This window comes from Microcebus murinus, chromosome 9 (genome assembly GCF_040939455.1).
Source record: "Microcebus murinus isolate Inina chromosome 9, M.murinus_Inina_mat1.0, whole genome shotgun sequence".
NCBI lineage: Eukaryota > Metazoa > Chordata > Mammalia > Primates > Cheirogaleidae > Microcebus > Microcebus murinus.
The window spans coordinates 86,711,606-86,738,442 of NC_134112.1; the positions used below are offsets into that span (position 1 = coordinate 86,711,606).

General features: G+C 48.4%; 1 protein-coding gene across 2 annotated transcripts in view; it reads right to left on the minus strand.

The window, feature by feature from the left end:
- SLC13A4 (solute carrier family 13 member 4) overlaps positions 1 to 26,837 on the minus strand; it is a 45,886-nt gene that overhangs the window by 13,375 nt on the left and 5,674 nt on the right. The window contains exons 2-8 of one of the 2 annotated variants that reach the window (XM_012744756.3): positions 26,134 to 26,262; positions 11,875 to 12,011; positions 9,011 to 9,183; positions 8,542 to 8,596; positions 5,963 to 6,002; positions 4,925 to 5,005; positions 2,707 to 2,891 (exon numbers count right to left, since the gene is read on the minus strand). In XM_012744756.3, the coding sequence (XP_012600210.1) occupies positions 2,707 to 2,891; positions 4,925 to 5,005; positions 5,963 to 6,002; positions 8,542 to 8,596; positions 9,011 to 9,183; positions 11,875 to 12,011; positions 26,134 to 26,262 (800 nt within the window). Of the gene's footprint in view, positions 1 to 2,706; positions 2,892 to 4,924; positions 5,006 to 5,962; positions 6,003 to 8,541; positions 8,597 to 9,010; positions 9,184 to 11,874; positions 12,012 to 15,267; positions 15,634 to 26,133; positions 26,263 to 26,837 lie in introns of those variants that run through there. The other variant, XM_012744757.3, reaches the window with a different exon arrangement.

The following is a 26,837-nucleotide window of genomic DNA, read 5'->3' on the forward strand; positions in this document are numbered from 1 at the left end:
TCATTTGTCATCAGGTAGACCTATGGCCCCCAACTCAAGGTGTTTCCTGGGGAGCTGGGATGGACCACACATGAGCCATGATTTTTGCCCAGATAAAGCTCAGGCCTAAATGGCCGTGTTTCTTTTTCACTGGGTCTCTCTTTTGGGGGCTTGGCATAGAACTCCTCCAAGAAGGGAGATGATCATGCCCCTCTTCTCACACCAGGCCCTGCAGGATTCCTAAAAGAGAGAATGCAATGAAAGCAAGAGTGTTTAGTCTTCTCTACTGTCCTGGGGACATTCGCTCTACTGCACTGTGGCCTGGTCGTGGATTTACTTTCACGTGTGCTTCTTGGAGCTGAGACAGCTTATACCCTGTCTAAAGGCTGGAGTGAGCCACTGATGCATTGGGAAGAAGGGCTTTAGGAGCCATGAGGATGCCACAGGACATGAACCACTCAGTGACTCACTGTGGCAACCCTGGGCTGACATAATATGTTGCATCATCTCTTCTCTGGTCATAGAAGCCCAGGTCCTGCTCCTGGACCCAGAAAAGGAATGGGATTTTAGAATAGATTAAATACATTTTTTGTGGATAAATGTGAGGGCTTAATGCCATTTATAGCATTTTTCAAAAGTGAGAATATATATATAGACTCGTTTAACAATGAATTTGTAGGTTTTTGAAACATCCAATATGAACTTTGGGGTGGTCTGTTCACTAATGCCAGGTAAAACAACCTGGAGGTGCTTTCAGACCAGAATAGAGGCAGGGGCACCCCTTTCTTTCATAGGATGCCCATTGTTCAGGTAAGCAACAATTTTGGCTAAATGTGCTATGTTGCCACCCAAGAAGTAGAATAAAAGGATTTGAATTGGCCCAACCACAAAGTGAACCAGAAATTAAAGACCGGAAACTCAGAGCCTGGACAGAATAAAATGGCATGAGGACTCCATGAGCTTAGATCCTGGGGAATCGGGTCTTAAACTTTCAGTGGTCATTGCTTCCCCCCTCTCTTCCTCCTCCCTCCTTCCACCCTTTCTTCCTACCTTCTTTGCCCTTTCTTCTCCTTCCTGCCTTCTTTCCTTTCTTTTCCTTCCTGCTAAAATGAAAGACGTGTTTCTCCTCTTTTCTCTTATCAATTTCTCTACTCTCTGCTCCAGATCTCATCCTTTTTTGTTTCTCAGTGACATCACTCTATCAATTATCCCCTCTCTCCCAGATCTTTAATTTTCATCTCATCTGGATCATCCCTACCAGCACTGAAATGTCTTCCATCTAAAACCTTTCCTCACCCTACTTTACTGTCCTCGCACATCTTTCCTTCTCTCCGCAGTCCACTCTCCATTTCCTACCTCCTCTTAGTCCTCAACTCACCGAAATCTGGCTTCTTTTCCCCCAAGTTGGCCAAATTCCTCTTGTCTAGATCACCAGTAACCTCATGTCACCGAATCTAATGGACATATTTTTGTCCTTATTTTACATCATGATTCCTTGACAATTCAATATTGTAGCCACTTCCTCTTTCTTCAACACTTTTCTCCCTTGAGTAGAATGACACCAGATTTTCCTGGATTTCCTCTGTCCTGGCTAATAATACTGTTTCTTTCTGTCTTTTGTAGTCTACTTGAAGTATTTGCACTTCATCTTTATGCCCTCTGCTCTACTTTATATATTCTAAGTAGCCTCTAGTCCTACAGCTTCCATTACCCAGGGGCAAAATGAACGTAGGCCATTTGGTCAAAAGTTATTAAGAATCTCTAGACAGGACAGCATTAAATCAAGCATGAGGCCCTTCTGGGCACAATGGCCCTGTCATTGCACGCCCGTAACACCAGCCCTACAGGCCACCGACTCCAAAACTATGCCTTCAGTCTAGATATTTCTCTTGAAATTCACACCTCTGTCTCCACTAAACATCTCAGCCTCTGGGTCAACTTTTCCAAGACCCCATTCCTCGTCTTTGCCCTCTGTTCCCAGCTGTTGAGGCCAGGAGCCTAAGACGCAGACTTGGCCTTTCCCTCTCTCAGGTCCTTTCTGATCCTACTAAGACTCATCACATTACCTCTGAATATCTCTCAAATCTGACCATTTCTCCTCTGCATCGCACTGTCATCCAAGGCCACCACGGCTCTCTCCTGGGCAACCGCAGGAGTGTCCTAAATTGTCTTCCTGCTGCCTGCTTTCTCCCTCCCAATCTGTTCTCCATTTTTTCATCCAGAATGAGTGTTCAAAACCATAAATCTGATCGCCTCACTCCCTGCTTAAAATTCCTTAAAGGCTTCTCACGGCCTTTTGGGTGAAGTCCAAGTTCCTGAGTGGGCCTTGCCAAGCCCTGGAGGTCTGCCTGCCCCGCACTCTGGCCTCCTTTCCCCTCTGTCATTTTCTTTTATGTGCTCCCTTCTCCTGCCGTGGGGCCTGCCTACACTGTTTTCTTTGTCTGGAAAAATCTCCCTTCATCTAATTTACTCTGACTCATCCTTCAGGTTTCCACCTGGTCTCCTCTTCAGGGAGGCATTTTTTCCCTGCAGATGGGCAAGCACCCCAGCTCAGCATTCCTGCAGAATTCTGGACTTCTCCAGTCTCACTTAACAGTGATGACTTGATTTTTCCCTCTCAGTACAGAAGCTGTTCAGTTTGGTTTTCTGCTATATCCCCAGCACCTGGCCCAGTTCCTGGCACAGTGGGTGGGAAGTCAACATGTGTTGAGCGAGGGAGTTGCTTACTTGTTGAAGTGTTCCAGGAAGATGAGGCTGGTGGAGGTGCCAATGATGGTGGTCAGGCCGCCGATGGTAGCAGCATAGGATATGCTCAGAGAGAGGCACTTGCAGATCATTTGGTCATGGTGAGACCTGTACTTTTTGTTCAGCTCCTGGTTCCTGGGGCTGGGGGTCACGACTAGTGGCTTTTCCTGCCAAAGGAAAATCAGAGGATCTCTCCAACCCAGCTCGGGCTGTGCGGCACACAAAGCTTGGGAGGCAGGAGGCACCATGGTGCAGCAGAAAGGTTTCGAGCTTGGGTGTCGGAAAGACAAATCCCAATTTCTACCATTTTCCAATGTGGGCATGCCTCCAAGCTGTAGTTTCTTCTACAAGATGGGGAAAAATCATATTTTCTTTGCTCTTATTGTGAAAGGCAAATGAAGTAATATATGCAAAGTGCTTAGAACACTACTTGGCATTTAATGAATGATAAACTATAATATTTGTTATTAATGTTTATTATTATTAATATTTTTTGATATCTCACTTTGTTGCATGGGCTAGAGTACAGTGGCATTCTCAAAGCTCACTGTGCAACCTCAAACTCCTGGGCTCAAGTGATCTTCATGCCTCAGTCCCCCGAGTAGCCAGGATTATAGGTATGTGCCACCATGCCTGGCTAATTTTTCTATTTTTTGTAGAGATGAGGGTCTCGCTCTTGTTCAGGCTAGTCTTGAACTCCTGACCTCAAGCAATTCTTCTGCCTCGGCCTCCCAGAATGCTAGGATTACAGGTGTGAGCCACCACACCCAGGCAATTAATATTATTAACATTGACAGTATGGTTTATGTTTTGCTTAAACTCCAGGAAAACTGGTTGCCCTCCACTCTGTGTTTGAATAAGAAACAGAAGATAGCCATTCTATGTTGCGTTAGAATGACAGGAATCGGCATTTCCCCCTCTCTCAGGCCCTTTTTAATCCTACCAAGACCCATCAAGTTACTTCTGAATATTTCACAAATCTGACTATTCAAGCCCATCAAGTCCTGATGGGGAGAGAGCTAAAAAATAAGCCTTGGATTACATTAAAAATCTAGCTTTCATTGGGAAGATGGTTGAAATGTATGATTCTTTCTTCCCTTCCTTCCTCACTCTCTTCTTCCTGCCTGTTGGCTTTTCCTTGCTGCTTTTTTCTTCCCCCTTGCCTGTAAGCCCCAGCCTAGCTGTGGGCCTCTCAGGCCCTGCTGGTCCTGATGACAGCCTCTCGGGGCCAGAGAGGTTGCTGAGCTCTGGACTCCAGTGTGAATCCAAGAAGCAAGTGCCCCTGTTCTGCCCCTCCCCCCATGCCTGGCCACTCTTGCTGATTCTCAAGAGACTAGGAGAGGAGCTGGCACAAATGTCAGCAGTCAGGTCATAACAAAACCAGTGGGGAAGAGGCCACCTTGCTACACTTCTCAAAGCCCTTCACCATTGCCCCGTCTTCCTAGGAGAGCTGAAGAAAGACTTGGCATACATCTATTTTGTAACTGGAAGTTTATCTGGGGGCTAATTGCATGTGGTCAGGGAGACTTGGATTTGAATCAAGGTGCTCTTCTTCATAGCCCTGGGTACATAATTTCATCTTTCTGCCTTATTTGCAAAACTGGAGTTCAAAGTCACTACTTCACTGAGCCAAGACCAGAGAGAAAATGCTGAGCACAGTGCTTGGTAAACAATAAGCATTTCATAAATGCTGACGGTTATTTATGATGATGATGGATGTTGAATAAGTGAGAATGTTATGATGAACACAAAAAGTTGAAATCGAGGGTTATAAGTGACAGCTGCCTTAACATTCATTTGATTTCTGCATTTTGTTTCAGTGGTAAGTAGCAGAAAGATCCTAATTCATGCAGAAAAGCAGTTGCCTTACAATCTAAGGATACTAAAAAAAGAAAGAAAAAAAAAAAGGTTCAGTGTTTCCGAAGCACCTTTGAGGAATAGCTTGAGCACCTCTGATCTAGACCAACCCTTAGCTTTTATGCTTGAAGAAGCTGGGGCGTGGAAGCTGGGCTGTTTTGCCAAAGTCAGGGGAGCTGGAGGTCTCATCTCCATGGTGCACACGGGCCAGACATGTATGTGGGGAAAGAGGGCCTGGTGACAGCTCACCAGCCCGCCGCCCTCGCAACTTCAAGACCAGTGCCCTTGGAAAGCTCAAGGCATTTTAGGAAGGAAACAGGGCCAGAAGGTGCAGTTCCATTACCTGGGACAGGTGTTGCTTCTTGCCCTGGTGTTGGTTTGCTGTCTTAATGGGGCTGGTGATCGTAGGCACACCATTCAGGTTCTGTTGGGACAAAGGCCATCACTCTATTAGGAAGCGAATGTGGTGAGCTCCGTGCCTTGAAACGAAGCACCTAGTCATCCCAGGCCACCCGTCCTCAGCACGTGGGAATGAGAGAGCAGCACGGGGTGGGGGTGGCCCTCACCCACACCTGCCTCTGTCCCATGCTCCCCCGCCAGCCTGGTGTCAAGCACCCCACTTGAAGAGGCTTTTGAAACTTGGTAGACCATGGCCCTGTCCTTATAGGACAGCCAGACTTTCTGGGACTTCCTTAGGTAATGAAGAACCCTTCTTTTTTCTTTCTTTCTTTTTTTTAACAAAGAAAATGAAAACTAAAATCTCACCATAGCAAAGTCCACAGTTTCACTGGTCTTTCTTACCTCTCATGAAGAGATGTAAAACCAGCATTGGGGGAAAGGGGTGGGTTCGAGTAGCAGTGTGCAGTTAACTTTGCTTTCCCCTATAAATGTGTCCCTTTTAATAAGATTGTGTGGCCAAGCATGGTGGCCCACACCTGTAGTACTATCTACTACTCGGGAGGCTGAGGCTGGAGGATCAGTTGAACTTGAGTTTGAGGCTGCACTGAGCTATGTATGATTGCACTGCTGCACTCCAGTCTGAGTGACAGAGTGAGACCTTGTCTCAAAAAAAATTTTTTTTGTAAGTGGAATCCCTGCTGAGAGGAATTCTAAGGTTGAATCTGTGGCTCTTAAAAATCTAGATGGCTGAGTCTTGGGTTTCCATGAAAAGAAGTTAGCTGTACTTTAAAGCCAGTACTCCAGACCGGGGTTCAGAACCCCCCAGGCCCTTCTTACATCCCGGCCTGTGTGAGCGCCTCCCCTCCCTTACATCCGTGGGGGCTGCTGGGCTCCAGGACAAGCTGCCAGGCGTCTCTGTCCCTCAGCTGTCTTGAGGGACTGCCAAGTGATCCCAAAGCACAGAGAAAACCCAAGGCCATACCTTGCTGTGCATCAGAGAAGCGAGGTCTGCAGTCGAGGTGCTGGAACAAAGCAAAGGAAACGGGAGCAACAGTGGCCCAGACTTGAGGAGAGGGCAGTTCTCCTGCGTTGGGCGTTTGGTGTAAGGGACTTAAACTCTCTGGACTCAAGTTTTGTAGCCTGCAAAGAAGGCTGATCCGCCCTAGTCTTCCTTGCCTTCTGAGATGCTGTAAGGATTCCTGGAGCCAGGGGCTGCTTCCTCCCGAGGGCAGAGGCAGCATGTTTCCTTTGAATCAATACTAACTCCTAACAATAGCGGACATGGAGTGCTTATTAGGTGCTGAGCACTTAAATATGGGCTTTAATTGTCATGACATCGTGAATCCTCATAACAGATCTATGGGACAGGGATTACAACCTCTATATACACCATCACTTGGTGCCTGGATGCTGAGTTGGGGAGTGGGCTAGGAGTCCGCCTCTGTCTGACCGAGAGCCTGCACCCTGGACCACGTCCTCGCTGGCTGCCTTGGGGAAGGCCACTATCTAGACAGAGGAACTTGTGACATGCGTATGTGAGGTGGCAGGAGCAGGGAGGGGCCTGGATGACACCCAGAGAAAGGCAAGCGAGAAGGAGAGAAGGGGAGAATTTCTGATCCCTGACTGCACCTGCTGAGTCCCTCCCACACCTGCTGGTCCCCAACCTTTGCCTTGAGGACGGAGGAAAGTGAGAACCTAATCGCCAGTGTAACTGACACACTGAGTATTCAGTGAATGTTGCTGGTTCGTCTCAGTCGTGAGGACAGTGGGTGGCACCAGCTCACGCGCTGTGAAGACAGGAGCGTCTGGGCACACGAGCAGGACACGGAGCCCCGCAGCATCGCCATCCCCAGGTTCTGTCAGGGAAGGGGAGGGAGTCGACGGGCATCAGGGTGAAGCATTCTGTGCAGAGACTCTTGCCCGGGAGGAGAATGTGCTGTGCTACTTCCGCCCCCTCCTTCCCACACTGGGTGAGGAGGGCAGGCAAGGACCCTCAGATGGCACGTGGGGCGCTGCCCGTAGGACACGAGCGCCACCTGCACATCCGGCAGACAGCCCTGGCTCCCAGCAGCACAAAAGATGCTCAGAGAGTTCTAGGGACAAAGCGAGCTTTTGCTTTGGGTTTGGAGACGTGTGTTTTCGTGTGGAAAAGAGCGAAGGCGAGAAGCCAACGGGTTGCTGCCAGAGAGGCCCCAGAGAGGAGCAAAGTCCCGCTGCCACGGGAGCAGCCTGTGACGTCAGTGTCCAACAGGGCGGCGACGCTGAGTCTTCTCAGGGGTGGGGACCTGGATGGAAGCTGGGCTGGAGCCATCTGGAAAAGGCCCTGCCAGGGTGATAGAGGCAACCCGGGACCCAGGGGCGGTGGGCAGTGAAGCGCCAGAGCACAGCCAAGGGGCGGAGTGGCATGGGGAATTATCCTGCCGTCAGGCCTGGGGCTACACAGGGTCCTGATACTCCACAGACCCTGAGAGCAGGCGCCCCACAAGGGAAAGAGCGGGGTCTGAATCTCAGAGAGGCCCGACCCCAGACCACAAAAGCTCCAGCCCAGACCCTTTCTGCCCCTGTATCTCCCCTGCACCCTGGAGCCTCTGCCCTAGCCCTGGAGGAGGAGAAGCGAAGGGGAGGAAGAGCGATGGAAGTGCGACTCCCTTCACCTTGCTGCTTCTGCAGGCCTGGGCCGGGGGTAGGGGGAGAAGCTTTAGGTGAGAGATTAAAGTTTTGATATGAAAGTGGACTAGATTTCCAAATGTCTGAAAATGAGATCGTTATAATATCTGAAAGGAACCAGAAGAGCTGGGGGATTTGCCTGAGACATCATCGAGACATCCAATATGCTATAACAAAGACGGTGGTGGGAGAAAAACTAGAGCCACGTCCTGATGGCACCCTGCTGCTCCCGTCCTGTCCCGAGGCAGGTGATGTCACTCAGCATGCGCTCTCCTTATGAGAGGGGACGTCCCCAGGCTGAGCTGTGCTTAAAGTCCAACTCTTCGGTGTGGATGACTCATCCCAGAATACTTTGAAGACCTCATTTTGCAACACACTCTCCAAAAGAAATCAGCTGTTACTGGACCCGCCTCTCAGAATGTCTGAGGCTGCACTTCTCCCTCCCACCATCACGTGGCCCTGTCACCACCTTTGTCCCGTCCCCAACCTGTCACCTAAGTTTTCTTTGCCGCATCTAACAAGACCAAGTCTACTAAGACCACATGTAATACCTATAAAATATTTCGTGATTCTCCAAGAATCTCCAGTGACATCTGTTATGCATTTTTCCATTAATAGACTAAACATATTATTCTCCTAAGAGAATGGGACATCAATTCAGATGAAATTTTGTTTGGCAGATGTATGGACCATTCATATATCCATCCCGATTCAGTCATCACTGCCATCCCTGTGGTTAAGGCAGAGGAGGTAGGGGGACCCAAGGAGTGGCAAGATGGGGAGCTTGTACCCCCACTTCTAAAAGAGCTGTTGGTGGGCCCAGGTCCTGTCTTTCCCCGACCTCCCCAATGGCCTCTGAGGGGCCCTGTCTGGGAGGAGGATGGTCATACTCACTCTTCATTGACAAAGATGAGTTCCAGAGAAGGCTGGCTGTTGTTTACATCAAGACCTGCCGTAGCAAAGAAAAGCAGGGAGTGAGACACAGAGGCTGGAGCTGCCCCCACGGGTTGTGGGGGTGACGATTCCCCTTCCCTCCACTCTGGAGGCATAGCGCAGCTCGTGGGTGCACATAGGCCCCAGGGGGTTGTAGTGACCCTTGGGCATTTGGGGGACAAGGAGCAGAGGGGCACCCGTAAGTAAAGGAGGAAGAAAGAGCTGGGAATGGGGTGCAGGAAAGCTTCTGGTTGCAAGGGCTGGGGTGGGGATGAGGGGAGAGCAGGGAGGAGGTGGAAGGTGAGGGAGGGCGTAGGTGAGGGGTCATGGGGCGGTCACCACGCTGGGGAGTTGCACAGGAGGAGCCTGGTGGGAGCCCCGGGGAGGAGGTTGGAGGAGCAAGGGGGAGATGAACTCCAGCAAACAGTACTGATGGGCTCGGCCTCTTCGGCGCTGGAGTTGCCCGCCACGAGCTGCTCCTCCTCGGCACTGACCAGCTCCTGCAGCACGGCCTCCACGATGGGCATCACCATGGCGGTGGAGGAGGTGTTGGACAGCCACATGGACAGCATTGTGGTGCAGCACATGAAGCAAAGCAGCAGCCTGGAAGGCAGGGGAGTGCTGGGCAGAGCCTGTCCCATTCCCGGGCCCTACCTACCAACCTACCTACCTACCCACCTACCAGTCTACCTACGTACCCACCTACCAACCTACCTACCTACCAACCTACCTACCCACCTACCAACCTACCTACCCACCTACCAATCTACCTACCTACCCACCTACCAGTCTACCTACCTACCCACCTACCAACCTATCTACCTACCCACCTACCAACCTACCTACCTACCCACCTACCTACCCACCTACCAACCTTCCTACCTACCTACCTACCAACCTACCTACCTACCCACCTGCCAACCTTCCTACCTACCCACCTACCTACCTGCCCACCTACCAACCTACCTACCTACCCACCTGCCCACCTACCAACCTACCCACCTACCAACCTACCTACCTACCCTACCTACCAACCTACCTACCTACCCACCTACCAACCTACCTACCTACCCACCTACCAACCTACCTACCTACCCTACCTACCAACCTACCTACCTACCCACCTACCAACCTACCTACCTACCAACCTCCTACCTACCCACCTACCAACCTACCTACCTACCCTACCTACCAACCTACCTACCTACCCACCTACCAACCTACCTACCTACCAACCTCCTACCAACCTACCTACCAACCTACCTACCTACCCACCTACCATCCTGGTGGGGTTGGCCTAGACAACCACTGCTGGCATTTGTCCAGAAATCGGGTCTTTACATCCCATAGGGTGCCTTGCAGCTTTGTGCTCCAGTGCTTGGCACAGAGTAAGCATTAAATCACTATTTGTTGAATGAATGAATCACACTTTGTGGGCAGGTGCACTGGGCCAGAAGAAAGCCCTCAATCAAAAAATAGCTTTGGTAGTAGGGTCAAAGGGTGTGGCCTCACTGCTTGCTCCCCTCTCTCTGTGGACATTAGTTGGAGCTCAGTGACGATATCTGTGTGTATAAGGGAACGATTTGTTTGCTTTCGCAGCTAGCGATTCTATGAGTACCATGGCATTCCCTGCTTTGCAGCCAAGTCACTGTAGTTACTAGTGACCTAGTAGAGATTAATGTTTGGAGCTCATGGTTCTGCCCACGATTTATTACATGTCCCATCTCACTGTTTGTGTGCACCTTTTCAGTTGGCATCTTAAGCAGTCAATGCTCGGAGGAAAACTCTAACAAAGATAACCATCAAAAACGATTCCCCTATGACTTTGGAAGCATTATGCAATGTGTGCCTGTACAGACACGGTTCTAGTGTCCATAAGATAAGCCACCAGAAAGACCACCCGTGTTTATTATCTCAGGCAGAATCTCTGACTTTGCACAATTTGGGGACAGTACATTCATCATGTGGATTATGTCCGGGTGGCCCCAGTCCTGACGGTACCTTTGTTAAGGCTGACAGTGACATGAGTTTGCCTGTCCTGCACATGCACTAGTAACAGTACCATGGGAGGTGGCAACTTGCTGGGTGCTGAGGGCATGGGGAGGAGTGGAGGCGCAAGTGGATACAATCTCTTGCGGAGAGAACAGAGGTTCTAAAGAGCCACAGACCCCACACGGGACGTGAGGAGATGCCACTGCGTGCCTAGGAGACTAAGTGTGGGCCCGAGATTATCACTGTGCGAGGGGAGTGGACTCAGCTGTAGTTAGCAGCCCCGCCTGACAATCTGGGCACCAGGAACATGCTTTTAAGCGTGACCTGTATTCATCCAAATCAGGTGTCCTCAAACTACAGCCCGCGGGCCACATGCGGGTGTTTTTGCCCGTTTGTGTTTTTTACTTCAAAATAAGATATGTGCAGTGTGCATAGGAATTTGTTCATAGTTTTTTTTTAACTATAGTCTGGCCCTCCAACGGTCTGAGGGACAGTGAACTGGCCACCTGTTTAAAAAGTTTGAGGACCCCTGATCCAAATGCTAATGTTGCAAATGAATACTATATTATTCATTTATATTCTCTTTGACTCCCAAAGGAGTAAAGGAGTCAGGTCACATAAAATGTAGCAAGAAAGTTGTGAACTAGGAGGTGACCAGGATATTCCAAAGGGAAGGTCAGGGTAGGGGTATTCAATGGAGCAGCAGTGAGGCTGACACTACACTGTCGACTCTGACCTTGTGACACATTCCCCAAGGGTGGGAATCCCTCCCTTGTGGCCTTCTTGACAGCAGAGTGGAAAGAGGAAGCAGCAGAGAGCAGGGTCAGATGCAACGTGTCTAACTGGCCTGTGGTCTGAACCGATGACAAAACTCAGGGTGGCTGGGAGGCAACATCCATGTCTCCCTAAATGACAAAGGAAAAGACACCTGCTTCCTTGTCCACCTGGCTCCCTAAGACACAGGGAAAAGGCTGGGAAACAATTTCTGTTGGTCCATCTTGTTTTACCTAATAAGCCCCTTACATGTTGTAACCTGCTGCCCTTGCAGTCTAGGTTGTCTCGTAAATTCTTTAGATTATGATTATTATAAGGACACCAAAGGCACAAATTCAAATCTCTATTCCATGGTCACAGGCGTTCCTGGAGGGAGAGGTGGGGGCCCCATGGCTCTTGTGTCAGCCCATCCACGTGAGTAGAGAACAGGCTGAGCGGACATCCCGCTGTGACTCGGGACCACTGTCCCCGCAGCGCTCTGGGCGCTGGACGGATGCACCACAGCCCAGCACCCCAAGTGCGACTTACATGCCCGGCTTGGCCCCGGCCATCAAGACCATGCGCAGAGCGATGCGCTTATGCAGGTTCCACTTCTCCACGGCAGCCGCCACGCAGATGACGCCCACCAGCAGCAACGTGGTGTTCTTGAAGTACTCGGCCGCCACCTGTGGGGAGGCCAGCTCAGGTCAGCCACCCTTTCCAGCTGAGAGAATGGGCTATGCCCAGTAAGCACTGCTCCTCAATGAAAGAGGCTGGCAAAGGCGAGCAGGGAGTGAAGATTACTATTTAGCCGAACATTGTAGAATAGCTACTAGTGCCTACCGCAGGCAGGCACTGAGCTAAGCACTTCACAAAGATTATTTCGTTTAGTCTGGGCAATAACCCCTTAGGGTAGGTATTCTTCTCCACTTTTTAAAACATAAAATCATTATATTTAAATCTGATATGAATATGATTTGAAAAAATAAGCACATATTTATCATTTTATATTGATCTTTAAAATTATTACATTTTTGTTTGTCCCCAAATATTATTTTTATTTATTTATTTTTTTGAGACAGAATCTCACTCCATCACCTGGGCTAGAGTGCAGTGGCATCATCATAGCTCACTGCAACCTCCAACTCATGGGCTCAAGCTATCTTTCTGCCTCAGCCTCCCAAATAGTTGGGACTACAGGCCCATGCCACCACACCCAGCTAATTTTTTCTATTTTTAGTAGAGATGAGGTCTCTTGCTTAGGCTGGTCTCAAACTCCTGAGCTCAAGCAATCCTTCCGCCTCGGCCTCCCAGAGTGCTAGGATTATAGTGAGCCACCACGCCTGGCTTTGTTTTTAATGTTTTTTAGAAAATTTTAGAAAATTATTTTTATTTCTTTTAGAAATATAATACATGCTCAGCATGGAACACTTCAAAATATAGAAAAATTTGGAGATGAAATTACTCTTAATCCTACTGCTTATTAATACTTGGGCATATTTCCCTCAATGCTTTTGTTTGTATGTGATATAGATAAATAGCTTTATACAGTAAGTATAGTTTTATTAATATATCTTGCCTTTTTTCCATTTCATATCATATCTGGATCATTTTCTTATGAGACTTAAATTATTGGAAAAATTTATTTTAATGGCAGCATAATGTACCAAACTGTGTCAAATTTATGTTAATGTACATAATGTACCATAGAATTTATTTGGCCACTTTTCTATTATTGAATATTTAGTTTGATTCCTTATTTTTTTGCTACTACAAATAAAGCAAAGAATAATTTTCTGCATAAATCATGATCCTTATATAAATGTGATTATTTCCTTATGATAGATGAAAATGTTTTTATAACTTAAATTTAAAAAAATTTTTAATTTAAATAATTCTCAATAATTCCAAAATTACAAAGAACTCCAAAAGTGAAAGTAGTACAAGGAACACCTATACACTATCTGTCTGCATTTTATTTTTCCTGAATGAACCATTTGAGCGTAAGTTACACACATTTTGATTCTTTACTCCTAAATACTTCGGTGTATATTTTCGAAGAATAGAGCTTTTCCTTTCTACAACCACAGTACCAGTTATAAACTTCTTTCCACTTTTTAATGATGAGGAAGTTGAGACATAGGCTTGTTAAAAAGATGTTTCATATGTTTGGGTTCCATGGACCAAACCTTCACGTGATTCCCTCACTTGGAACGTTCTCTTTTTCCATCTCTGCCTGTACTTTCCGATCAGATTTCAAAGCCCAGTTCAGGCCTGGTCCCCTCTGGGAAACCTTCCTTGTGGCTCCTGCCTCTGACTCCAGAACATCCCCCTGTGGGTGCCAGGAATTCCACACACCACAGAGCACTGGAGGCAATGACTGAATTGTTGCTTCCTGTTTGTACTTCTGCTCATTTAATTTTTTTATGTGTACTTGTCTCACAACTAAATTTTAGGCTGTTAATGGTTCCTTTCTATACCTGTTAACACCTAGTAGAATAATACACAAAAGTAGATGCTCAGGCCAGGCGTGGTGGCTCATGCCTGTAATCCTAGCACTCTGGGAGGCCGAGGCGGGCGCATCACTCGAGGTCAGGAGTTCGAAACCAGCCTGAGCAAGAGCGAGACCCTGTCTCTACTAAAAATAGAAAGAAATTAATTGGCCAACTAATATATATAGAAAAAATCAGCCGGGCATGTCTGTAGTCCCAGCTACTCGGGAGGCTGAGGCAGCAGGATTGCTTGAGCCCAGGAGTTTGAGGTTGCTGTGAACTAGGCTGACACCACGGCACTCACTCTAGCCTGGGCAACAAAGTGAGACTCTGTCTCAAAAAAAAAAACAAAAAACAAAGTAGATGCTCAATAAATATTCATCACATACATGAGAATTGTTCCCAACTGGAGGAACCACGACAGAGGTTGGAGAGGAAAAGATATAGAAAAGTTTAATTTCTAATTGAAAATCCTTTTAAGGTGAGAAAACAAGAACATTTTAACTTCAGAAAAAACAAAAATTGAACACAGGAAAGGGAATTTAAATATAGTAAAACACGTGGCATTTGAAGTAAACAATATTTACATAATTATACTAATGTTAAACTTTGATTATTGAATTAACAAAAATTGAGATCTAAGTATATTGAGAGGATAGAGGGAGGGAAGTAGGGGGTGGAAAAGGAACAAAATCCTCATCTGTTGTAACAGGAATTCAAATGATACCGCCGTCTAAAAGTGAGAACTTATATAAGAATATCCTATAGAGGCTGGGCAAGGTGGCTCATGCCTGTAATCCTAGCACTCTGGGAGGCTGAGACCAGAGGATTACTTGAGATCAGGAGTTCGAGACTAGCCTGAGCAAGAGTGAGACCGTATCTCTACAAAAAAATTTAAAAATTAGCTGGGCGTGGTGGCATGTGCCTATAGCCCCAGCTACTCAGGAGGCTGAGGCAGCAGGATTGCTTGAGCCCAGGAGTTTGAGGTTGCTGTGAGCTATGAGCACACCACTGCACTTTAGCCCAGGTAACAGAGTGAGGGTTTGTCTCAAAAACAAAAACAAAAAAAAACACCCCCAAAACCAAAATAAAAAAACTATAGGAATATGGAACTTAATGCCAGAAGAAGCAGTTAACAAAATTAAAAGTTACTGACTGAGGGTGGGGAAGGAAGATGCTGATTTTCATTGTAGACTTCTCGGTATTGGATTGTAAAACTTTGTGCACATAACACTTGGATAACATAGAAACCAAAATAAAGGCCATCTCCATTTCGCCCTTCTCTCTTTTGCCCGGTGGAAATGTCATTGCATCTGGTCGATGAGGTTTGTGCAAGAGGAGGAGGAACATCTGCTCTCTGTGACCATCTCCTGGGAGGAGGAACCCTTGGCTCTGGTTAACCTTGTTCTCGGCTGAGCTTGGGGGCTCCAACCTTTCTCACGCCCATTACCTTTCCAGGCTTCCAGGAGGCAGCTTTGGCACGCAACGGGGACTTTATTTTCCTCTGTCTACTGAGGAGGAAACCCACAGAAGACATGAGACACGGTAGTTCTAGGTGATGGCCCCTCCACTGGCCCCATGACACACAGGCCTCTGTGAAGCTCTACAGAGTCACTTTCCCAGGGGACTCTCTGAGGACATTTCAGTTTTCTGTGTCTTTGGCACGTGCCATTCTAGAACACCAGTGTGTCTGTGATGGCCTTTTAGGAGGCTCAGTGCCTAGACGACAGGTGAGCTACTTTCTCTGGGTTCTGCTCAAAGGGAGGGGAAAGCGACCCACAGGTGGAGAGCGGGCCATCTTGCATTGTGCATTCACTTTCTCATTTGAGTCCACGACAGTCCAGTGAGGCAGGTCCTATTAGCATCTCACTTTACAGATGAGGAAACGCAGAGAGGCTAAGGCACGTTCCCGAGTCACTAAGAGGCGGAGTCAAGATGTCAATCCAGGTCCCTCTGAAACCAGAGCCTCCTAGACAATGGGCCACACAGGGCGAACCAGCTGGAAACCCCTCATCTGATTCTACTCTAGGGCAGTTTCCCTGGTCTCCCAGACGGCATGGGCTGGCACACATTCCTTGTTTCATTCATGCTCATGGTGCTGACACTGGCCCTAAGTGCCAAGGCCCCAGGCCCAGCCTCAGTGGGAGGGCGTCTCTGTGCTGTTTTCTCGCTGGGCGTTGGGTGGGCTTAGGTCTACTCACACGCCTCCCTGCCTCCTTGTAAGTGACGTTGTGTGCTTGAGAGACACGGCCTGGGGCTCGGGATGTAGTCTGTGATGACAGAGGGAGCACAGTCAAGTGGGGAAGAGTGAGGGCTCTGGAGTCTGCCAGGACTCAGCTGTGTGACCCTAGGCAAGTAATTCAACCTTTCTGGACTTCATTTTCCCATCTAAAAGAAAATGAAGGTTATGTGAGTCTGCACCTTGTAAGGTTGTTGCTAAGATTAAATGACACCTGCAAATCAGCTAGCGTGGCCTGCCGCTTTGATAGGCAGGACTCCTGGCGACTCTTCCTGTTGCTGAGTGCTCCGTACAAAGGCTGGCCTGGTCTGAGGCCATTAGCGCACAGAGTGGGCCCAGGCACACAGCAAAGCCGCAGGGCTGCCTTTCCATTTTTATAAAGTAATATCCAATTTGATGGTGCTGTTCGTTAGTTTTCTAGCCCATTGATTTTTCTTTCACAGCAACACCTTGGGTATTCAGGACCTCCTAGGGGACTCCAGAGTTCCAGGATTCTTGAGGATTATTTTAATCGCTTTCTAGAACGTGCTGTGGGCGTCCTGCCTTTATTAGCAGAGCCCACACACTCTCCCCACCTCTTGCCGGCCATGTGCCTCCTCTCCCCATCATGCACTTGGCTACCTGTCCAGGCTGCTGGCCCTTCTTTGCTCCCAGGTCTGCATTTCATCGTTTTTCTGTCTCATTCTTGGGCTGTTGCAGCTTCCCATTGTGAAGGCGCTTGCCATTAACATTCCTTTCCCTACTTTCTAATTTCCCAGACTAATATTCTGTGAGTATGGAAACCAGATAAACGAGGCTCGTTTGAGTTATCTGTAAAGAGAAATTAGATTCTAAACGGGTACATCTCCCAGGAGTAAAGTGCGTGGATTTTGTGACATTTGCATTGGCGGTCTGATTGTCTTTTCTGCTTTTCAGCTCGGTGGTTGTCCCTGGTATGCCAAATCGCCAGACTTGGAGAGTGGAGGTGTTTCTGGACTGCGTCTTAGAGGAGAAGGGCTCAAAAGGAGGTCACCCTGGACAGCAGCGACAAGCCTGGGCTCTGGAGTTCAGATGACCGGGCTCTGAGTCAGGGTCTGTTGCAGATGAGCTGTCTGCTACTGGACAAGCTAATGAGCCTCTGTCCCTCTGTCACTCCAACTCTTTCAGTGGCAACAGTGATGCCACATGGCCCAGGTGATCTACTGTGACATGGGCCTTAGATAAGATAATGCAGGGGCTCTTAGGATAGTGCTTGGTGCGTCCAATGTGCTCAATAAATGTTATGATCATTAAAGAGGTAACAGAGATCAAAGCTTCAGGCTGAGACCAAGGGACAGGAATCAGCTATGCCAGAGCGACCAAATGAAGGGAGCTGGAGAGAAGAATTGATGTAAGAAGGAACAAGGCAGACCTAAAAGACAGAGATTCCTCCAAATTTTCGTAAGCGAAGGGTGACTTTATCAAAAGAGCTTCTTGAGCCGGGCTTGCCTGGGCAGCAAGAACAGAAACGCTGCAGGTGGAGGGATTAGTCCACGGTTAGTGAACCGCACACAGGTGGCATCAGTCAGGGATGAGCTTTAAAGAACATTTATTTGGACACAGAATTATTTATTGCTCTCTAGATATGCTTTTAATTTTTTTTTAATTAAGGTTTTAAAAGGCGGGAGGTGGTTCTCCCTAGAAGTTTAAGGAGGATGGAAATCTGGACATTAACATCAGCTCTCAGTTGTTCTCACTAAGGACATCTGATCTTCCTCCCTGGGGCATCCCACAGGGGGAGAAGGGACGGAACCACTATGTATTCATTTGTGCTATAAGCCGGGTGCTGCGACAGGCACTTTCGTACTTACAATAGTCTAAGATCCTCATGAGTCCCCACGAGGTAGGTCTGTCTGTTATTCTTATTTTTCAGATGAGTAAATGGCAGCTAAAAGAGGTTACATAACCTGCTCAAGACTAGACAGTGTCAGAAAAAGGAAAACTCAAAAGAAAAATGTTAACAGTGGCCCACGGTGGCTGCAGCCGGGCATGGGGCTAACAGAAGCCAGGCCTGTCCACTAAAGCTGACCTCTCGCCTGTGCAACTGGAGTCTGTTGACGGTGTCACTGACAGGTACTGGTTACAAACCTGTTTATCAGATGCAGAACAAAGAAAGGATGGACTCTGTCACCGGCCACCAGTCCCTAAGACGCCTACCCTTCCCTCTACCCCACTTAACTGCATATTTACGTTCTCTGATGCGAGTCACCGAGCGCCCATCAGAACCACAAAATGGAACTGCTGCTTCGCTCCCTGCTTCTCCCGCCTTCTGTGCGGTGGGTCCCGCAGTTAGAAGATGTGCCTCCTGGAGCCTACTGTGGACACCTTCTCATCTAGACAGAGTCTGTGTTCCCGGGCTGAAGTCCTCAAACTTGGCTTAGGATAAATCTAACCATGATTTCTCTAAGTTCTAGGGCCTGTTACTTCGCTTTCCTTTCAACACTGGGGACAAAGCTGGATTCAAACTCGCTTTTCCTCTACTCCAAACTCGGACCCTACTACAAACTTGGCCCTTTCTGCATTGCTGCTCTACACACGAGTGGTGGCGGCACAGGAAACCCCTCTACCTGCTCTCTCCAGACAGGGGCATTTGGTGGCACTGGGTGGCTGGTCCCACCAGAGATGCAGCCAATTGGTGCCCTGCTGCTGGCTGCACAAGCCAGCTCTCTACAAGCCAGCCGGGGGTGGGCCTCTTCATACAGCAGGAGTGTTGAAGCCCCCCTGGGAGACTAGTGGTAGTCTCTGGCAATGGACAGATTTTGAGGGTCTTTGGGTCCATGGAACAATTTTGCAGTGAAATCCTCTAGACCCTGGGTGTGGACCCCTGGGCAGGCTCCCCCTTGGCACTGAGTAAGCCCCGTACTGCCCCATTCCAGTTAGCGTTGAAGCAGAGCAGCAAAGCCAGTGGTGTCTGCCTCCCGCCTTGTCCTGGGGGCAGGAATGCAGTCTCTGCTGGGTAAGTCCCCTGCTTGGGCTCAGACACCCTTCTCATCACCAGATTTGCATTCCTGAGGACAGAGGTTTTCAAGCCACACCTACTGCCTTAGAAAACTTCAGGGGCCACCATGGGAAGGGCTCTGGCGCCATTCCTAATCTGAGTGGGGCTTGCCCTTCCATCTGCTTTATATATTGAGTCTTTTAAGATTTGGTTTAAAGAAAAGGTTGTATTGCTTTAAAAAGTTTCTTCGCAAACCCTACCCTGAGAAGTCTAAAGCAGAGAGACCCAGATGGGCGCTGATGAGGCTCAGAAGCTGGCCCAGCCCCTCACCCTGGTTTCTTCTTTGGGACCCTATGAAGTGCCCAGATGAGGGGGAAGTGGAGGCGAGGGCTGGGTTCTGGGCCGGGGGCAAGGCGGCTGCAGGCTAGGGAACGGCTCACAGGGAGCTGCTCTCCTCTGAGACTCGAACTTGGTTTCAAAAGGGGGCCAGGCATGTAGGTTCCTACCCAAGGCCGCTATGGCGCTCAGCCTGGGCTGTGTCTTCGTGGCTGAGGGTGACAGGCAGCCTGGGATCATCCATGCAGGAGGAGGGGCAGCCTTCATGGGGAGCGGGGCTGGAAAGGCAGAGCAGAGAGTCGTATAGAAAATGCCCCCAGGTGTAAAGAAATAGAGGAAGTCAGGGTCAGGCTGTGGGCAGGAATCCAGCAGGGAGGCAGATTCATGACATCAGGCTCCAGTGTCACTTAGGTCACTTAGCTGCAGAGGCCAGTTTGTCATCCCAGTAGGAGCTGCCTTTTCCCCTCTCTGGCGCTGGCGGGAGCTAGAACCTGAATGAGCTTGGCCTGGAGGCCTGCAGCGTGGGCCACTGAGACAGCTGGCTGGGCCGAGGAGGAGTGGGCATGTGCGCGTGCGTGCAGATGCATGTGAGTGAGTGAGTGTGTGTGTGTGCATGTATGTGCGCGTGCCTGCGGATGCATGTGTGTGCATGTATGTGCGCGTGTGTGTGAGAGGGCGGGGCAGAGAAGGCAGCAATGGAATTTCAGAGGTAGCTCCTGCCCCTAGCAGCACCCTCGCTCGTTCCCAAGCCCCAGCACCGAAACCGTGCTCTTTACTGCCCCCGAGAGCCCCCGGCACCCACCTCTAGGCCCTGCTCCCACAGGCGGTACATCTTAGCCAACTGGATCCACACAGGCGTCGTGCCCAGGCTGTAAACGTCGGGAGCAATGCAACAGAAGGGGCTCAGGGGACTTCAGAGGCAGATATAATGACGATAGCAAGTGTCACAATGGAACCAAAACAAAAAACCAAACAGACACACACCTAAAATACAGGACCAAGCTCTGTGAACCAGCAGACGGAAGTAGCAGCTGGAGGCTCACAAGATCATAGAATCCTAACATCAAAGGAAACTTACAGTCCGACCCATCTCCCAAGGCACAAAGTCCACCTCTAGCGTCCCTGGTATGGCCAAATGATTCAAGCTTCCAGGGACAGGAGTACCAGGGCCGCGCATGGCACCCCATTTCAGAGTTTCCCTTACACAGAGTGGGGGGCTCCTTATGGCACTTTGACTCACTGGTCTGCTATGGCCCCTTGGGCCTGGTGTGCTGAGCCATAGAAGCCAGAAATCATGTCCCCCCTTAAGTCTTCTTTCTACTCTTCACATGACTCAGTTTCTAGATTTTGGACATCCTGGCCACTCACGTCTGGATGAGCTCTTTATCCAGAATCTGATGCTCCGGACACATTGTTTATTAATTCAACAGAAGATTGTGGTACATATTGCCCAGGGGTTAAGAGCTCAAGTTCTAGAATCACACAATCTTGGCTTCAAGTCCTGGCTGCTCTACTTAGTGGCTCTGTAACCTCAGGTAGTTACTTAACCTCTCTGAACTTCAGTTTCCTCCACTGTAAAATGAAGATAAAACTAATAGTTCCTTCACAGAGGAGTGAATGATATAGTGTGTGTAAATGACCCCCCCTCCCCCAGTGCCTGGCATATGGTAAACGCCACGAATTTTGGCAGCCACATTCGACTGACAGATGATTCACACTGAGCCTGTACTTAGCGAAAAGCCAAGGGTCTTTTTCACATGAACTACTCACATTTATCCTTATTAAACTTCATTTTGTCAACGTCAGTCCACTGTCTCATCCTGTTCACATGGGTTCTGCCACTACACAGGAGCTAGCTCATCTAGCTTGGTCACCTGCAAGTCTAATAACATGCCTTTTATATTTTCATCTGAGATCTTGCTCCAGTCTGATGCCAACATGTTACTCAAGATTCTTTAGGTCCAGCTGTTCAACCAGTGCTCAAGTTATTCCACGTTGGGACATCATCTAGCCCACACGGGCTCCTCTGAGTGAAAAAATTTTTCTCCCTGGAAATTTTGAAGGCTCCAAGGAAAAAGTTAATTTATATTCAGTAACTTCTGCTTGAAACCCAGGGAAATTATAAAACCTTTCAAAAAGACCATAATCTGAAAAGTGGTCAACATAAAGCTTGAGCACCGGGCAGTGTAAATTTCATTAATCTAGAACATCCCCTCATGGGGAGTTGTGTACCTCCTCCACAATGCCGGAAAATGAGGCAGGACTGCAGAGGGTATTCTGTACTTTTCCATGTGGTTTCTACTTTCTCTCTACTAAAACAGAAACTGTTCAAGGTCAGGAGCCCTTTCTATCATTTCGGATCTCTTCTCAGCACCTGGGTCCCGGCAGGCGGTCTGAGCTTGGCATGCAACTCTTAACTCCTGCAGGCTGACGGATCATTACTATAAACATTAGCCATTTATAAGTACTTGTGGCGGTTAATTGTATGTGCTAACTTGAGCGTCCAGATTAAACATTGTTTCCGGGTGTGACTGTGAGGGTGTTTCCGGATGAGATGAGCATTTGCACCGGGGGACTCAGTAAGGCAGATGGCCTCCCCGGTGTGGACAGACATCATCCAGGCTGCTGAGGGCCTGCATGGAACAAAAGGTGGAGGGAGCAGGAATCTGCCCCCTTTTCCAGCCTGACTATTTGAGCTGGGACATCTCAGCTCATCTTCTCCTGCCCTTGGACTGGGATTGACACCATCAGCTCGCTTGGTTCTCAGTCCTTTGTACTCCCACTGAATTACACCACCAGCACTCCTGGGTCTCCAGCCCATGGCATGTCTCAGCCTCCATAGTCAAGTGAGCCAATTCCTCATAGTAAATCTAACTCTATCTCTGTCTCTTCACACACACACACACACACACACACACACACACACACACACACACACACACATCCTTTCTTCACGTGGAGGTGGCACTATGGACACGTCATCAAGAAACACTCCAAGGCCAGGAGCGGCGGCTCACGCCTGTAATCCTAGCACTCTGGGAGGCTGAGGCAGGCTCATCGCTCAAGGTCAAGAGTTCAAAACCAGCCTGAGCAAGAGTGAGACCCCCGTCTCTACTATAAATAGAAAGAAATTAATTGGCCAACTAATTTATATACAAAAAATTAGCTGGGCATGGTGGCACATGCCTGTAGTCCTAGCTACTTGGGAGGCTGATGCAGCAGGATTGCTTGAGCCCAGGAGTTTGAGGTTGCTATGAGCTAGGCTAATGCCATGGCACTCTAGCCAGGGCAACAGAGTGAGACTCTTTCTAAAAAAAAAAAAAAAAAAGGAACCACTGCAAGCAAGACCCATGAATTGAGGGCTGATGCAAGGATGGCGCTGGGCTGTAGACAGGGCACGGGACATTCTAAATCCCAGAGTGTGTGACTCTTGGTGGAGAGAGCACATGTCTACAAAGAGTTTATGTCTGGGGTATCCGATGCACCACTGAAAAGATGAAGACATCAAATAGGCTGAAAGGGAAGGGCTCACCACTTTCCACTGAGGCCTTTGAAAGGCTTTGCTGAAGAGAGTAATTCAGTAGGATTTTAAAAGTTGAAGGCATTGGAGAGAACTTTCCAAGGTGGAAGAATGACCTGAGTCGTGGTAAGTGGATGGCAAGCACAAGGCAGGCTTGGGTGTGACAAGCAAATAATTTGGGGGCTCCCGAAGAGCACTGGCCTTGCTTTCCCCATGAGCATGTCCCTGTGGCACATGCTGGTGTAGGGCTGCAGCTGGTGGTTGTGGATTAGGTCATTTCTCTGCAAAGTTGACTAGGTCATAAAGGGCTAACCCATATCCTCTACCTTATTGGCATTTCCCTCTAATCTGAGCTAAGAAGGTCAGCTAAACAGACTATTTTTGGACTAAGCTGCTCCCTGTAGCCCAACTGCTAAATATCACCACCAGCCAAAGCTACTTCATCAGACAGATGGATTAGGATTTTTCACCTCTAATGATAAAACATGCCCTCTGGCTCCTCCTGCCCACAGCAATAGGAACACAGCATCCCTTCCTAGACAGTCTTCCCTTTCTTCTCACAAAGTCATGTTACCCTTGCAAACTACTGCCTACTTATAGGTGTGGCTTTCCTGGCTGGGTAAAAGGGTGGCCCTTGGGTAGCTGTTGCCTAGCAACATCTCTACTGTGTGGATGGGCTGACGGGCCAAGCAGGGGATTCCTGCTGTAGGCAGCCCTTGGAGAATGAGAGACATTGTCAGCTTGAAGGCTAATGATTGCTGTTGGCTTTTGGGCTGCCTGTAGTGAAATACAAAGATTAAGCTTCTTAATTAGAATAATAGTCATCTCACTTTAAAATCTTACTTAGGATTCAGTTCTTTCTAAAGTTTGTTCTTTTTCTCTACTCTCTACTCTCACCCTTGTCCCCATCAGTGTTTCATTCCACAATCTTATTTTCATTTTCATTTATTTATTTATTTTTTTGAGACAGAGTTTCACATTGTTGCCCGGGCTAGAGTGCCGTGGCGTCAGCCCAGCTCACAGCAACCTCAGACTCCTGGGCTCAAACGATCTTCCTGCCTCAGCCTCCTGAGTAGCTGTGACTACAGGCATGTGCCACCATGCCCAGCTAATTTTTTTTTCTATATATTTTAAGTTGGCCAATTAATTTGTTTCTATTTTTAGTAGAGATGGGGTCTTGTTCTAGCTTGGAACTGGTCTCGAACTCCTGACCTTGAGCGAGCCACCATCCTTGGCCTCTCAGAGTGCTAGGATTACAGGTGTGAGCCACCACGCTGGGCCCATTTATTTCTTTTTTGAGAGAGGGTCTTCCTCTGTCACTTGGGCTAGAATGCAATGGCATTGTCATAGCTCACAGCAACCTCAAACTCCTGGGCTCAAGCAATCCTCCTGCCTCAGCCTCCTGAGTAGCTGGGACTATATGCCTGCACCACCCAGGTTAATTTTTAAATTTTTTGTAGAAATGGGGTCTCACTATGTTGTCCAGGCTGGTCTTGAACTCCTGGCCTCAAGTAATCCTCTTGCAGTGGTCTCCCAAAGTGCTGGAATTATAAGCATGAACCACACTTCACAATTATAAAGAGAAACCTGCAGAACAAGTTTGTATACTCCTCTTAAGAAAAGTCATATTTAAGGTTAATTTTTCTTTTAGGCAAGCACAAAACCCCATATGACCTCTTCCTTTTTCATAAAAGAAGTGGGGGCGGAATTGGAGCAACTGCCTGGTGATTCTGGTTATAGGCTAACTTTTACAGAGATAACCTATTTACAGAGATAACTTTTACAGAGATAAATCTAGAAATAAACACCGCTGAGAGTTTTGGGATTCTACCTGAGGCTATGGCAACTCCAAAGCAACAACAACAACCACCAAAAATAAAAAATTTAAAAAAGAGAGAGAGAAAGAACAAAAGAAACGTAAGACCAAAACCTAAAACCTGGTCGGTTGACTCCATTCAGTAGAAAGACAAGTTGTTCATTTGCAGCCAAGTACAACCATTAGGGGATCACCTAATCTATCTTTGGATTTTCAAATAAGTTCTCTCATCCATTATTAAGGCATCCATAGCCCAAGCTTCATTTTTCCTTCCTCATATCACAGAAGTGGAGAGACCCACCGTTCTTAGTAACAACCCCTGTGTTTATAACACCATGAAGCCACATAATACTTTATGGGTATCTTCTTTTGGTACGGTGAGCAAGAGTATAAATTTTGAAATCTAGTAGGTATAGGTTTGAATCCAGTTATGCTACTTTCTACTTTGTGATTTTGGGTAAGTTTCTTAACTCTCCAAGCTTCTTTCCTCCTCTGTAGAATAGAAATATTAACACCCACCTTGTAGAGAACCTTGCAGAGCTCTCTGGATTATTGTATAACAAATGTAGCACTTCTGCTACAGCGCCTGGTTCTTAGCGGGCATTCAAACACCAGTTCCCTTTGCTGTTCCTTCTGTGCCTCTGCCCATAATCTCTCCCCACCTCTAGCATTCAGGCTATTCATCTAACCAGAGACCAGGTGCTATAAGGAGACAGCCCAAATGAAGCCAGGTGTTAATGAATGAGGATCATCAATCGTCTTGCTCCTGGGTTACGGCTGTTTTTTCCTTTTTCTTTATTTGTGGTAGGCTTAAACGTTTGCCCTGAGATTTCCCACTGACAATTTCTGTTTGAGCTTTTGAGAAAGCCACTGAGAGTAAACAGAGAGGACTCTAGGGAGGGACAGTCAAGGAAAGAATATTCGGGAAGCTTGACTTAGGGAAGAAGGAACAGAAATGGTTTTTGGAGGGGTAGATGAAAACGCTGTCAGGCCTCAGGGAAACATGGCAAGTCTCTCTCTGTCTCGACAAGCATTTATTGAGCACCTGCTGTATTGAGACCCAGTTTTATAATGAGGTGCGTGAGAACTGGTAGGCCCAATGGCTTTGTGTGCTTATGGTCTAAAGGGACAGACAAAAGACTGAAAAAGATCAACTGCAGCCTAGTTCTAGGTGTCAATCATACAGTTGTTAGAAGGTTTCAGACTGAGGGAGCAACAGGATGTGTTTAATCAAGTAAGGCTTCCTGAAAGAAGCAAGTTCTGAGCCAGTTTGAAGGAGACGAGGGTCATGGGTGGAAAGAGAGGAACAGCAGGTGCCAAGACCTAGTGCTCAGGGGCTGTTCCAGTGGGTGACAGAGCCCCCTCCTCCTCAATGCTGTGTGCATCTCCCTTCACCCGGGGCCCTCTTTCACTGGCCCTGCAGGGGGGCTGGGCTGCAAGCGGTCTAACCTCGCTGGCTCGGAGGACTCCGAAGAACGGGTAGAGGAAGGCGGGCACCAGGGCTGCAGCTCCAAGAGGCACCGCCTCAGACACCCAGTAGACAGCAGTCACGATCAACACGTAAGCACACGCGGCCTCCTGGAAGGGGAGGAGAGAGGCGGTCAGTCACAGGGACAGTCACTGCCACTGAGCATGCAAGTGAGACCCAGGGGCCGAGGCAGTAGGCACTGGGCTCCGAGACGGGCACCAGGATACAGCCCTGGAAGTGCCACGCTGGGCTTGGCAGGCGACTGTGGTAGGGACGCGGTGAGGCCCATCCCTTTGTGGGTGACATTATGGCTGCTCCTTGGGGTGACCAGTGCCTGGCATGTGGTTTGCACGGATGTGCAGCAAGGCCACCAGTGGACTGTTGCCACATCACAGCTCTGCTGGTCCTGAACCTGCCGAGGGTGGGGATTGCAATGAATTGCAGTGTTCAGACCCAAGACCATAAACTATACAGGTGGAGTTGGATGCTTTAACTTGGACTGGGACATAATATATTGACGTCAAGCTGATCGATACTAAACGTTCCTGGGTGGCTGAAGGTAAGGGTCAGTATGTGTGATTGGTTCACATGTGAGCCCTGAGATCGGCCATCCTGAGTTAAGCACGCATGCATAAAACATGACGACATGGGGGCATTTGGTGTGTACCCGACTGAAGAGAGGCAG